Source organism: Rana temporaria, chromosome 13, assembly GCF_905171775.1.
Source record: "Rana temporaria chromosome 13, aRanTem1.1, whole genome shotgun sequence".
Classification (NCBI taxonomy): Eukaryota; Metazoa; Chordata; class Amphibia; order Anura; family Ranidae; genus Rana; species Rana temporaria.
Genome location: NC_053501.1, coordinates 57,057,816 through 57,071,217, shown reverse-complemented (window position 1 = coordinate 57,071,217; position 13,402 = coordinate 57,057,816). Strand labels below are relative to the sequence as shown.

General features: G+C 39.8%; 1 protein-coding gene across 1 annotated transcript in view; it reads left to right on the top strand.

Moving 5' to 3' along the window:
- The window catches only part of GREM1 (gremlin 1, DAN family BMP antagonist), a 34,726-nt gene extending 25,535 nt beyond the window's left edge, over nucleotides 1-9,191 (top strand). The window contains exon 2 of the mRNA XM_040332154.1: nucleotides 8,168-9,191. Within this exon, the coding sequence (XP_040188088.1) occupies nucleotides 8,169-8,717 (549 nt within the window). The 5' untranslated portion in view covers nucleotide 8,168 and the 3' untranslated portion in view covers nucleotides 8,718-9,191. The remainder of the gene's footprint in view (nucleotides 1-8,167) is intronic.
- Nucleotides 9,192-13,402: the final 4,211 nt, after the last annotated feature.

Genomic DNA, 13,402 nt, shown 5'->3' with positions numbered 1-13,402 from the left:
TCTTGGCTATTTTTCAGAGAATATGAATGATAACACAAACTTTTCTTTCACGTATGTTTAGTGCTTGGCTGAAGCCATTATCAATGAACTGTGTTTATTCTTTTTAAATCATAATCACAACAGAAACTACCCAAATGACCCTGATGAAAAGTTTACATACCCCAGTTCTTAATACCGTGTATTGCCCCCTTTCACATCAATGACAGCTTGAAGTCTTTTGTGGTATTTGTGGATGAGGCTTTTTATCTTCTCAGATGGTAAAGTTGCCTATTCCTCTTGGCAAAAAGCCTCCAGTTCCTGTAAATTCTTGGGCTGTCTTGCATGAACTGCATGTTTGAGATCTCCCCAGAGTGGCTCAATGATATTGAGGTCAGGAGACTGAGAAGGCCACTCCAGAACCTTCACTTTATTCTGCTGTAGCCAATGATGGGTCGACTTGGCCTTGTGTTTTGGATCATTGTCCATGTTGGAATGTCCAAGTACGTCCCATGTGCAGCTTCCTAGCTGATGAATGCAAATGTTACTCTGGTATTTTTTGATAACATACTACACATTCATCTTGCCATAAATTTTGACCAAAATTTCCTGTGCCTTCGTAGCTCACACATTCCCAAAACATCAGCGATCCACCTTCGTGGTTCACAGTAGGAATGGTGTCCTTGTTGCATCCTCTCCAAATGTAGTGTTTATGGCTGTGGCCAAAAAGCTCAATTTTGGTCTCATCACTCCATATGACTTTGCTGTTTGGCATATTGTAAGTGGGATACTTTGTGGCATTTGCAAAGTAATGGCTTTCTTCTGCGACTCGACCATGCAGCCCATCTTTCTTCAAGTGCCTCCTTATTGTGCATCTTGAAACAGCCACACCACATGTTTTCAGAGAGTCCTGCCTTTCACCTGAAGTTATTTGTGCGTTTTTCTTTGTGTTCCGAACGGAACCCCTCATTTTCACTTTTTGATTAGAGTTTGAACACTGCTGATTGGCATTCTCGATTCCTTGTATATCTTTTCATATCCCTTTCCTGTTTTATATAGTTTAACTACCTTTTCTTGCAGATTATTTGACAATTCTTTTGCTTTCCCCATGACTCAGAATCTAGAAACATCAGTGCAGCACTAGATGAAAGATGCAAGGGTCTGTCAGGAGTCCAGAAACTCCTTGAGCTTTTATACACACACACACACACACACACACAATAATTACAAGCAAACAGATCACAGGTGAGGATGGTTACCTTTAATAGCCATTTAAACCCCTTTGTGTCAACTTGCGTGCCTGTCATCAGGCAAAAATCACCAGGGTATGTAAACTTTTGATCAGGGTGCTTTGGGTAGTTTGTTGTTATTATAATTAAAAAAGAGAAAACACAGTTAAATAAATGGCTTCAGCCAAACACTAACCATGAGTAAAAGAAAAGTTTTTGTGTTATCATTCATATTGTCTGAAAAATAGCCAAGAAATTCTGGTATGTAAACTTATGAGTACAACTGTATATACAACCGTGGACAAAATGTGTTAGTACTTTTTCACCAAAAAAAATATAATTTTATATGAAATTACTTTTAACTGACAAAAGTACTGTATTTATGGGCGAGTGTTATATATAACACTCACTTTTTTACCCTGAAAATAGAGGGTAAACTGTGCCTGCGTGTTATACGCAGGGGGCTGTGAAAAGTTTTTTCCTGAAACTTAACTCTTAAAGTTAGGGTGCGTGTTATACGCCTGTGCTTGTTATACGCCGATAAATACAGTAATTAGCAACCAGCTTATTTACCTATTTAATAAAAATCGGACTGTTTTTTATTCAACAGAATATTTTAAATAAAACAAAAGAAAATGGCATGGAGGAAAAATGATCAAACCCTTAGCCCAATATTTTGTTGCACAATTTAAGAAACAAATACTGCAAATAAATGATTTCTGTAGATCTCTGTGAGACTTTTGTACCTGCCAACAGGTAGTTTGACCCACTTATCTTGAGCAAACTGTTTTAGCTGTCTCATAATTATACTGGTCAGAATGTTTCTCTCTAGATTTTGTTGATATGTGAGTTTTTTTTTAGTTCCCTGCACAGATTTCAAGGCACCCTGTGCCAGATGCAGAAATGTGGCACCAAAACATAGTAGGTATTGTGATGGCCTTCAAAGGAGGTAATGGCTCACATCTCTGGATTTTCTGATCATTTTCACTGTTTGCCTGTTTTTATATATTTTTCAAATATGGGCTTTGTTTGAATTGCCCAGATTTCAGCATTTCTTACAGCATATGATTATTATATTTACTTGCAATGCTTATTTAGGGTCTAATGGTAAATATGCCAGCCATGTCCTGTTAATGTGGGCTTATTTAATAGACCAGCTACAGCATGAAAAGCTGTATCTGCATAAAGGATCAGTCAGGAATCTGAAATACATAGACAGTTACTTGCTGCATGTGGCTCTAAACCTCAAGAGTAATACATAACACTATTATAGACTTAGCCTAATTGTATAAATGGATCCAAAGAAACCTTTTATATTCTTTCCTGTGGTCTTTAAGCATTTAAATTGGTCTTTTAGTTGTTAGATCCAGGACACCAATTAAAATTATTTACACGCTTATACAGATGTCTTGTTAATCTTCATAAAATGATTTCAAATGTAGCAGACATATGTTAGAGATGTTAGGTGGATAAGGGGGCTATTTCACAATCCTAATTTTCTCATCTGTATGATCAAGAAGTCTTTCATGGTACTTTATGTGCCTAATGGAGATGTTTAGTAACAGCTATTCCTTTGTTCTTCTTTAATATCTATTCCTGACTAAGGATTACTTTTACTTCGATGTCTTAATTAATAAAATGAAGAAACAAAATTGTTAATCCAAATGGTTGCACAAATCCACTTTGCACGGTACTGCCCTCCTTTTCTATTTATATCAGGAAAAATAGTCCTGCTGTGATGCAGAAGGGCTGATGATCTCACCTCTGTTTTAATGTAAATTGTTAGACAGGGTCAGTTTGTTTTTTAATCATTTTTTATGTTTTTTGCAGGGAAATTTTTGTCTGATCTCACTGAAAAAACGTCTCATGTCACTATATATATATATATATATATATATATATATATATAGTTACATAGTAGGTGAGGTTGAAAAAAAGACTAAGACACAAAAAGTCCAATTTATGTTAATGTGTGACCATTGGCTCTTCCGATTTCTTCCATGGAGGTTGATGTGCATCACAAGATGATCCTCAACCCTACAACACATTAGGTGACAGCTGAAAGGGACACAGTGGCTTATAGTTAGGGATGAGCCCGCGGTTCGAGTCGAACGCAAGATCAACTTGAACATTGGGTGATTGTTCTAAAACTAACTGAATATATGGGGCACTGCGAGTTCGTAGTGCATTGCTGTATGATGATTGAACAAAGCATGCACCTGACCTGCATGCTTTGGTCAATCACAGCGTGCTGACATAATTGTCCCAAGGCAGAATGCTGTTTACATAGTGTGTGGATAGAGATGGATTGTGCTAGATTAGGCAGGCAGGTTAGTTAGTGGCAGTGCATTTTATATATATATATATATATATATATATATATATATATATACACACACACACACACACACACACACACACACACACACACACACACATACATACATACATACATACATACACACACACACACACACACACACACACTCTGCATTCAGTGTAGCCTATATATTCAGTGTATACTCTATATTTAGTCAATGCAGGCAGTGTAGTTTATATAATAGTGGATTTGAAGTGGTTAAGGGGAACCCTGCGCCAAAATGTAAAATATAAATGGTGTGGGGGTCCCCCCCCCCAAAAAAAAATCCATATAAGGCCCTTCAGGTCTGGTATGAATTTTAAGGGAAACCCTGCGCCAAAATGTGAACATGCAACCTGGCAAGCCTTCAGAAAAAGGAGGGGGGGGGAGTTCCCCCTCCTCCTGAACCATACCAGATCCACATGCCCTCAACATGGGGAGGATGCTTAGGGGTCCCCTCAAAGCACCTTGTCCCCATGTTGATGGGGACAAGGGCCTCATCCCCACAACCCTTGCCCGGTGGTTGTGGGGGTCTGCAGGCGGGGGGCTTATTGGAATCTGTAAGTGCCCTTTAACAAGGGGAGCCCCAGATCCCAGCCTCCCCATGTCAAAAACTATAATTTTTACTTTTTTGGTGAATGGGTACCATGTACCCGATACGCATTCTCATAGGGAGAGCCGCCTGTCACCCCTCCCCCTTTTCCTGCGGCCTGCCAGGTTGCATGCTTGGATAAGGGTCTGGAATGGATATTGGGGGGGCCCCATGCCATTTTTTTCCCATTTTGGTTCAGGGTTTCCCTTAAAATCCATACCAGACCTGAAGGGCCTGGTATGGATTTTGGAGGGGAACCCCCCCCATTAAAAAAAAAAAAATGCCGTGGAGTTCCCCTTAATATCTATACCAGACCCGTAGGGAAACCGCACTGTTTTTTCCCAATGATTTTTTATGTATATTGCCGGGATCTGGCAATACATTACAGCCGCAAGCAATTTTAAATTACATTTTTTCCGTTAGAAATTTAATTTTGCTGTGGTATTGTTATAAACATGGTAAAGATGGTAATGTTCATTTAATGCAGGGTTTCTCAACTGGGGGTCCTCCAAAGCTTGCTAGGCGTTCCTTAAGCAATTTCTGCCTCTCAGCTAAGTTACCATTGACACTAGTGATCTTTTTATTACCTGTAAGGGGGCAATTCTTCCCCATGACCACAAGGGCAAGGGCCATTCTTCCCACTGACCACCCCACTGGTGTATCATGAGATGTAGATATAGTCATTTCTAGCAGGGGTTCCTTGAGATCAGAAGTTTCTTTTTAAGGGTTCCCGTGTTGAAAAGGTTGAGAAAGACTGATTTAATTTCTAAAGGTATGCCAACAGTTTCCTAAACATAATTGTGCTAGTTAACATAGTAGACCCAGCGAGGATATTCACAAATATCTTTGTAGAAAGTACCATTACTGTGCAGAATTTAAGAATACCTTAACAGCTTGCCGACCAGCCGCCGTCATACTGTGGCACAGCAGGGGGGGGCTGATGCTCGTGGCTGGCAGTCACGATGACCGCTGGCCATGAGCGATTGTGGGCACGAGAGAACAGGGACGTGTGTGTGTGTGTGTAAACACACACATCCCAGTTCTGTGAGGAGAGGAGAGAGAGATTGCGAGTTCCTACGAGCTGGGAACCACGATCTCTCATCGCCTATAGTCAGTCCTATCCCCCACAGTTAGAACACACACCCAGGGAACACAGTTAACCCCTTGATCACCCCCTAGTGTTAACCCCTTCCCTGCCAGTGAAATTGTTACAGTAATCAGTGCATTTTCATAGCACTGATCGCTGTATAAATGCCAATGGGCCCAAAAATGTCTCAAAAGTGTCCGATATGTCCGCCATAATGTCGTAGTCCTGATAAAAATCAATCAACAATTAAAAAAAAATTCATAAATCTATCCACTGTTTTTGTAGATGCTATAACTTTTGCGCATACCAATCAATATACATTTTTTGCGATATTTATTACCAAAAATATGTAAAAATACATATCGGCTTAAACTGAGGAAAAAATTTACCTTTTTAAAAAAACAACTGGAGCCATTACAAAAATTACCTTTTTTTAAAAAAACTGGGGCTATTACAAAGTACAACATTTTTTTTTCCCAAATTTGCGCTCTTATTATGTTTATAGCGCAAAAAATTAAAACAGCAGAGATGATCAAATATCACCAAAAGAAAGCTCTATTTGTGGGGAAAAAAAAGATCAATTTTGTTTGGGTGCAACGTCGCAGGACTGCCCAATTGTCAGTTAAAGCGATGCAGTGCTGTTTCGCAAAAAATGGCCTGGTCATTGAGCAGCCAATTCTTCCGGGGCTGAAGTGGTTAAATAATAGTAAACTTTGCTTGTTGCTACTATTCTATGTTATCAACCATTTTAATTTTAAAGCAGTAATAAACCCTCATATTAAAAGCCATTTTTAAATTACTATATATAATCCGTTTATGAAATTCATAAAATTTCAAACCACCTGTATTGAAAACCTTTAACTTACATTTATTTTAGAAACCATGGTTCAGGTGCAGTGCTCAGTTCAGGTAGTGTGCACCCTCGCTCTCATTCATGGTCGCTGGTGGGGCTACATGTCCCATGATTCCATTTGCGTGCATTGCTAATGCACACATATGATGATGAATCGCAGATCATTCATGTAGATCCCTCTGCCCTCATGAGAAAAAAAAAAAATGGCTGCACATCCAAAGTTTCCAAAAAGTGCCTTTTATTGCAGACGGTCAAAATACAATAGGGACAGCAGGTGTTAATCATGTTTTACCTCACTAACACCTGCTGTCCCTGGTGTATTTTGACCGCCTGCAATAAAAGGCACTTTTTGGAAACTTTGGATGTGCAGCCATTTCTTATTTTTCTCAAGTTTTTATGGAGGCGGGCCGGGGCTAGCACTCCTACTTGGTTCCAATCAAGGTATTGCATACACCTGGAGCAGCAGACTTCTTTTTTTTTTTTTTTATTTACCCTCTGCCCTCATGCCAATGAAAGCCAAGTGGGCAGGTCACATGTCCTCCTTTTCAGGAAGTCATTGTGCTGCCTGTACATTTCTACTTACAGAGTGGCTTGACATCGATCTGCATTCCATGGGGAAGCATGCATATTGCCGTTGCTGCATAGGGGCCCCCGCCAGTGATTGGAGACACTGCAAAGGAGGTTCAGTTTATAAAATTAATGGAATTAATTGTGACATGTACATTACAGTGAAAGCAATGTGAAAAAGTAATATACGTAACAGTAGTGTTTTAATAATTGGTAGCCATCATACTTTCTTTTTGTCATATCATACTTTACCATCATTTTGTATTACAAATGCTTTTTACAATTATGAAACAATCAACATGATCACTAACCTCAAACTAACTCCAAATTTGTTGATAATAGAAACTGGGTGATCAATGTATATTGCAGGGATTTAAAGTGGATGTAAACCCACTCTCATCCTTTCTAAACTACTGCCATAGTGCTGATCTATAAGGATATACATGCCTCCTGCAAGTATCCTTACCTGTCAAATGTCTCCCCTCTGTCTGTTATAAGAACTGAAAAACTGCAGATTCTGTGGGTGGATCTGTTGTCTGGAGCTCGGTGGGTGGAGTCATGATGTCAGTAGACTCCCCACCCACCTCTACACTCCTTGTCAACATGCATTTTCTCCTGTGTATTCCTGACACTAAATGCTGCTATGATCACTAACAACCAGTCAAAATACAGAAAAGTAACCACATGACTTCAGAAAAGGAGTGGGGGTGGGAATTAAAAAATAATGCCTGTCTCAGACTAGTGCATGAGATATGTAAATAACCTATCATTCACAGCAAGGGTGAAGAATGGACAAAAGTTTTCTCCTGTTTGTCCGTTTATCTCACTGAAAAAAAGAAAAGAGGATTGCTCAGAACTGGATTAACTCTTTGTGGCAAGATGATAGGAAATCTTATACTCTACACAGAGTGGCAGATGCCTACCGTTTGTTGCTATGAAAATTTAGCCCTTTGTTACACCAGACTGATCACATACTCTGAATGGGAGGGTCTGTCATTAATATTCAGTTGATGCAATTTCTGGGTTCTAATGAGGAAAGCTGCAGTGTCTGTATCCTTCGTTTGCTAAACAGTAGCATGTTTGTCTACAGGTCTGTACATGATTTTGTGCACGTTCCCAACATGCAGGAATGCAAACCAAGTCTTAGACTAGGATGCCAGACTGGAAAAAGGTTGAGAAACACTGGTCTAAATTCTGACTCATCTTAGGGTAGACTTGTGGGAAAATCAGTGAGCCAATTACACACGCAGGAAATTACATTGTTGGATTAGTTCTGTGTACAGAAGGCCTCCAGGTTGCCATATTGCATTGGATTTTGCCCAAAAATTACAGCGCTGCAGATTGAAAGGGAAAGGTCATTTAAAAAAAAACATAAAATTACAACATGGCTTGTGTAGCAATTGTATATGCTATATTTTTTCCACAAACATATATTATAGTACTGTAGTGTATATGTTTTTTTGCTTTGTTATGTAAAATAACAACCTTTTCATGTTTCTCCTAGGATGAACCGCTTGGTTTATACATTAGGACCAATGTTCCTTCTCTTTGGACTCCTATTACCCAATACTGAAGGGAATAAAAAGGTTCGCGGATCCCAAGGGGCCATCCCTCCACCAGACAAAGGGCAGGCAAATGACTCTGAACAAAGTCAGACACATCCAGGCAATCGAAATGGAGGAAAAGGTAAAGGACAAGCTCTAGTGGCTGAGGAAGTGCTGGAGTCCAGTCAGGAAGCTCTGCATGTTACTGAGAGAAAGTATCTGAAGAGGGACTGGTGCAAGACACAGCCACTCAAGCAAACGATTCATGAGGAGGGATGTATCAAACGTACCATCCTCAACAGATTCTGCTATGGGCAATGCAATTCCTTTTACATCCCTAGGCACATTCGCCGGGAGGAGGGATCCTTTCAATCCTGCTCTTTCTGTAAGCCTAAAAAATTCACCAGTATGGTGGTCACACTTAACTGCCCGGAATTACAACCACCCATAAAGAAGAAAAGAATTACACGTGTCAAGCAGTGTCGCTGTATCTCCATAGATCTGGACTAGATATGACCTGGTTCTTCCAATGCTTGGGACATCACTGACTTTAAAAATAAATGCTAGTGGCCTGTATATGTGGAGAACATGTCATGTTTATCAAACTATGGACATCTGTTAAGACAGCTGGCCTCAGTGCTACTTAAACCTGTTACTCTGCTATGTAAAATATCCACCTTTCTACAGACTATGAACTAAATGCTCCTTTAATGCACAAGGTGCATCCTTATTTGGAGTATACAAGCCCCTTAGTGCAAATTGTCATGTATACATTGTGTATATATTATTTATTCACACTTAAATGTTTGTGATACACCTAAGAGGGCCACAGTACCTGGACTGTTTCCATCTGCCAAAGTTAGTTTCTGAATGATCTGTATGGATAAATCGGTGATGCTTTTAAAATGACACCATATATTGAGGCATAATTACATTACATGTAATAAACATTGATGAAATTGGTCATCTTTAAAGCAGCTAAAATATATATATTTTCGTGACAATGAACAGGAACAGAGAGAATTGCAAAATTTCATACTTTATATTGGATAATAACATTACTGTACTCAAAGTAGCTTTGTGAAAACAAACAAAAAAAAATGACAGCATCAACTGTCTTTTTTTACTAATGTATTCCTGTGCACATCTTTCAAACAACCAGATTTTATGATCTTGAAATAGTTTAAAGGGAATTTTACAACTGGATCATTCTGATTTGGCATGCAGAAACTCTAAATGAAAACCAGTATCATAAATCACCCATGCCATTAATATGGCATTATATAGCCATATCAGCTGAGGCTGTGGGAACCACTATTGCCAGATTGATGCTAAATGGGTTCACTTACAATTGTGTTAAGTTTACCAAATAAATCTGGGTTGTAACCTAACAAATGTAATTTAAGAGCTAGTACACCCAATGAATGGGCAGCCTTGAAGCAACACGCTTGTGTTAAATGTACTGCAATAGACCTCCCTCTAGTGAATAGGCCCTAAAACTCTGTACACAGGTTATTAACAGCCAAAAAGGCATACACATTTTTTACCTTGGATTTAACAGCAATGACACCTTTGTGCTTAAAGAAACTGATACAGAGTGGGAGTGTGATTAATTTTATTCTATATTGGGATAAGCATAATTTATCTCCAAAAAGATTTAATAGGTTGAGTTGGGAACTCCTGGCCGGTAGAACTGTAGACCCTGTAATAGGCTCTCATACAAAGGATTGCAAGCAGCCAATGTACTTCTGATTGTGTTTACCTGGTTTGTAGATTGTACCCCCTGACTGGCAAAGGTAAATGGCCGTCTTTACTTGCCAGCCTGACCACTCAACATGTCCAGATATCTGCAGTGTCAAACAAAGCTCTAGTAACTCTTACGTCTGAGTCAAAGCGATATCTGAAGCGTTCCTACAGCTGAGCATTGCACGGCAAAACATTTACAGTACAACCTATAAAGTTAATCCGTTTTATGTGCTGTAATCGGAAAGTATTAGAATATGGTACTTGTAATATTACATACTACTGTGTGTACCATAACCAGAGACAGTTAAATGATCTACCAGTGTAGGCCAGATTTAGGCATCCCCTAAAGGAGATGAAGTTGTTTTATTGGCCTCTTCTCAAGCTCCCCACTCGGACCGGCCAGATGTTGTGTTCCCTTTGATCTGAACAACACGTCAGGGCTCAGACAATAAGATTGTTTTACAATTTATTGTGCCTTTGATTCTTGCACACTGATGAGTTTTAAATTTGTTACCCAACGCGCTGGCCGCACGAGGAGGGACCACAGAGGGAAAAGAAGCCTGGAGGCAACAGGCAAAGGTGTCTCTGATTTCAAACTCTGACTTGAAGGACAAATCAAAAGCAAGACTGAATAGGATTTCACATGATGGCTGCTTTTCCCAACTACAAAACATATTCAAAGCTAGACATACAAGGGCAAGTGAACTATTTAAATAACTAACATGACATTTACTGAATATGGTTGCCTGCCTTTAAACACCACAGCTGACGCACAAGATAGATTTGTGAATGAAATCACCAAAAAGTGTTTTTAAAACCCCAAAAATATATATATTTTTTCTGTTTGTATTACTGCCTTTGTTCCAAAAGCAAGAATGTCATGGTGCTTGATCAGGGCAATTGCTCATCAATGTTGGTTAACTGAGGCATCCTTGGATGGCTCTGTTAAATGCCACTGTACAGAGCCAATCCAATTAGCTGTAGCTGTCCCCTGCCGCTTCTAAGATTGGAAAACTGAATGATCACATGACCGCTGATCACTCAGTTCTCGATCTTTAGTGAGCGTGGTGCGTGAGCGTGATGACTGTCAGCTCACTGGAGTGCTAGGCTGGGGACGGGAGCTCAGGCTTTTAGCAGCGCAATGCCAGGCTGAGCCAGCTGCAGGTCAATAATGTCGGGATCCCTGCAGAGCCTGGACCAGCTCTGTGATTTCATCTGCATCTAGGTCACAGGAGATTAAAATTAAAGTGCACTTCTGTGACCCACAGAAGTATAATAAAAAGGTTTGACCATACTTCTCCTTTAACCCTTTCACACCCTCCTATCCTATACTACTGATCCCCAGTCTCTTTATGTGACCTATAATAACTCTTCACCTCTTATCCTGCACATCTGTACAAGTAACCCCTTCAATTGTATTCCTCCACTGTATGTGACCTGATTAAGAAAGTAAAAGTTTACCAGCTTAGGGTTGTTTTTAAAAACTATTCACTACCCCCCTCCAAATTCTTCATCAATATACCAAGGTAAAGGGTATACATAAAAAGAGAAAGGAGGGAGATAACACAGAATCATACAAATGCTTCCTGATAGGAGCGTTAAGAAGGCAGGTATCACAACATTAAAGCTGCTAGATATACAAAACAAAGAACACTTCATGGTTGTACTTGTATAAAAGGGTGTAAACGACCACTGCATACAGCATTGTGCCTATAGCCCCCTGTACACAAGACAAATTCAGAAAAAAATAAGGGAGGGGGGAAAAAAGAAAAGATACCCAGTCCTTTCTCCTCTCAAAGGGTTGACCTTAGGTCATCTGCAGTTGTGATTTGTAATCGGAGGAATTCTCAAATTCATGCCAGTTGAACAACTTATTTTCAAGAATTTGTCAGGTAGATCCCTCTCTGTCATGATCAGGTCCCCCGACTCATTGATTTTCAGAACTTTAGACAAGCAAACTGTGATCGAGGGAGCTTGGTGCAGTTTCCCGAAAATGTTTAATACAGCTTTTTGCTACACTCACTAGGAGTGGGAAAATGGAGTGTCTGTAGGTCTTGCTTGGGAATGTGTGATACTGCAACAGGAAAAAAAGGCACTGTCCTGTGGGATACTCTTTTCTATTCTTAATGAATAAAACACTCACCTCATTTTGTACTGAATGACAAAAATGCTTACACGTTTGCAAACAGACATGTTACAGACTTTTTCCTAGTTCAGACCAACTTTGCTTTGACAGCACTTTCACACAAAGTAAAATCAGTAAGAGGGTTTAAGAGTTATATTATATACAGTAGCCCAGAATAGCTTGCAAAACAGTGTAGTGAAGAATAAAAAGGATAAGCTATATACAAATTCAAACAAACATACTATCTACCAAATACTGTGTCTTCCTTTAATATAATATTAGACATGTTTTAGAGTCAAACATTTAGCATAGCCATGGCAAAACTTTGCCCATTGTAGTATTTTTAACCCTGCTGACTTTGGGATGCTTGAGCTTGGCAGTTAAAATATCTTACAGCTTTGCCAACTGAGGGATTTTGCAATATTTGAACCGTCTGAGGCCCAATCACTGCATAACTCCCCTCCCAAGCCTTAGAAGTCTTCCTATTTCTGTGACGAAGCAGTATATTAAGGGGAGGAAATTTAGAACCTCATAAAAACAAACAGCATGAAGCGGCAGACACACAAGAACAGGTTTTTATTAAAAGTGATGCTCAGCATATTTACATCTGTGTGCCATAAATACTGTGCTTTTTACAAGTTAAAAATATAAGTGTTACAATAACCAAACATTTACAAAGAACATGGGCCCCGCGCTACACGAGTGACTTCATTAATTTACACATTGCATGTCTTTTTCAAATTGCAGATACACAGTAGCCAATCAAATCATTTTTTTCAATATTTTCCATGTCACATAAATCTTGGTGGACAAATATTTCTTTGTTCTCTAGCTATTACGATTTACCTGATCTTTCATCGAATCCAGATGTGCCATTTCCATTTCTTGCTCCAGTATGACAAATCTAGCCTAGCATGTTACAATGCACTGGTGTGAGAATTAGGCCTCATTCACACAGGCATACACCCAGGTGAGGGCAGCGTTGCTGCATCCCCATGCAGGCAGTCCCATTCATGTCAACTGGGATGCAGTGACTGCATGGACACAGATGCTGCTCCCAATTTGACCTCTGAGTGGGTGTATGGAATCAAACGCAGACAGTTTGGATTCAGGACTGTGCACCTGCACAGATGTCAAATTAGAAGCAGGGGCTGTGTCCATGCGGTCAATGCATCAAAAATTATCCTTGCAGGGGTATGCCTGTCTGAATGAAGCCTTGGGTGGATGCAGCATCGGTCTGTTGCTGCATCTGCCTCCCGGCGCCTCTACACTGAGAACCGAGTGATCGAACACCACCAATCACTAGGTTTTCAGAGGTCCGTGA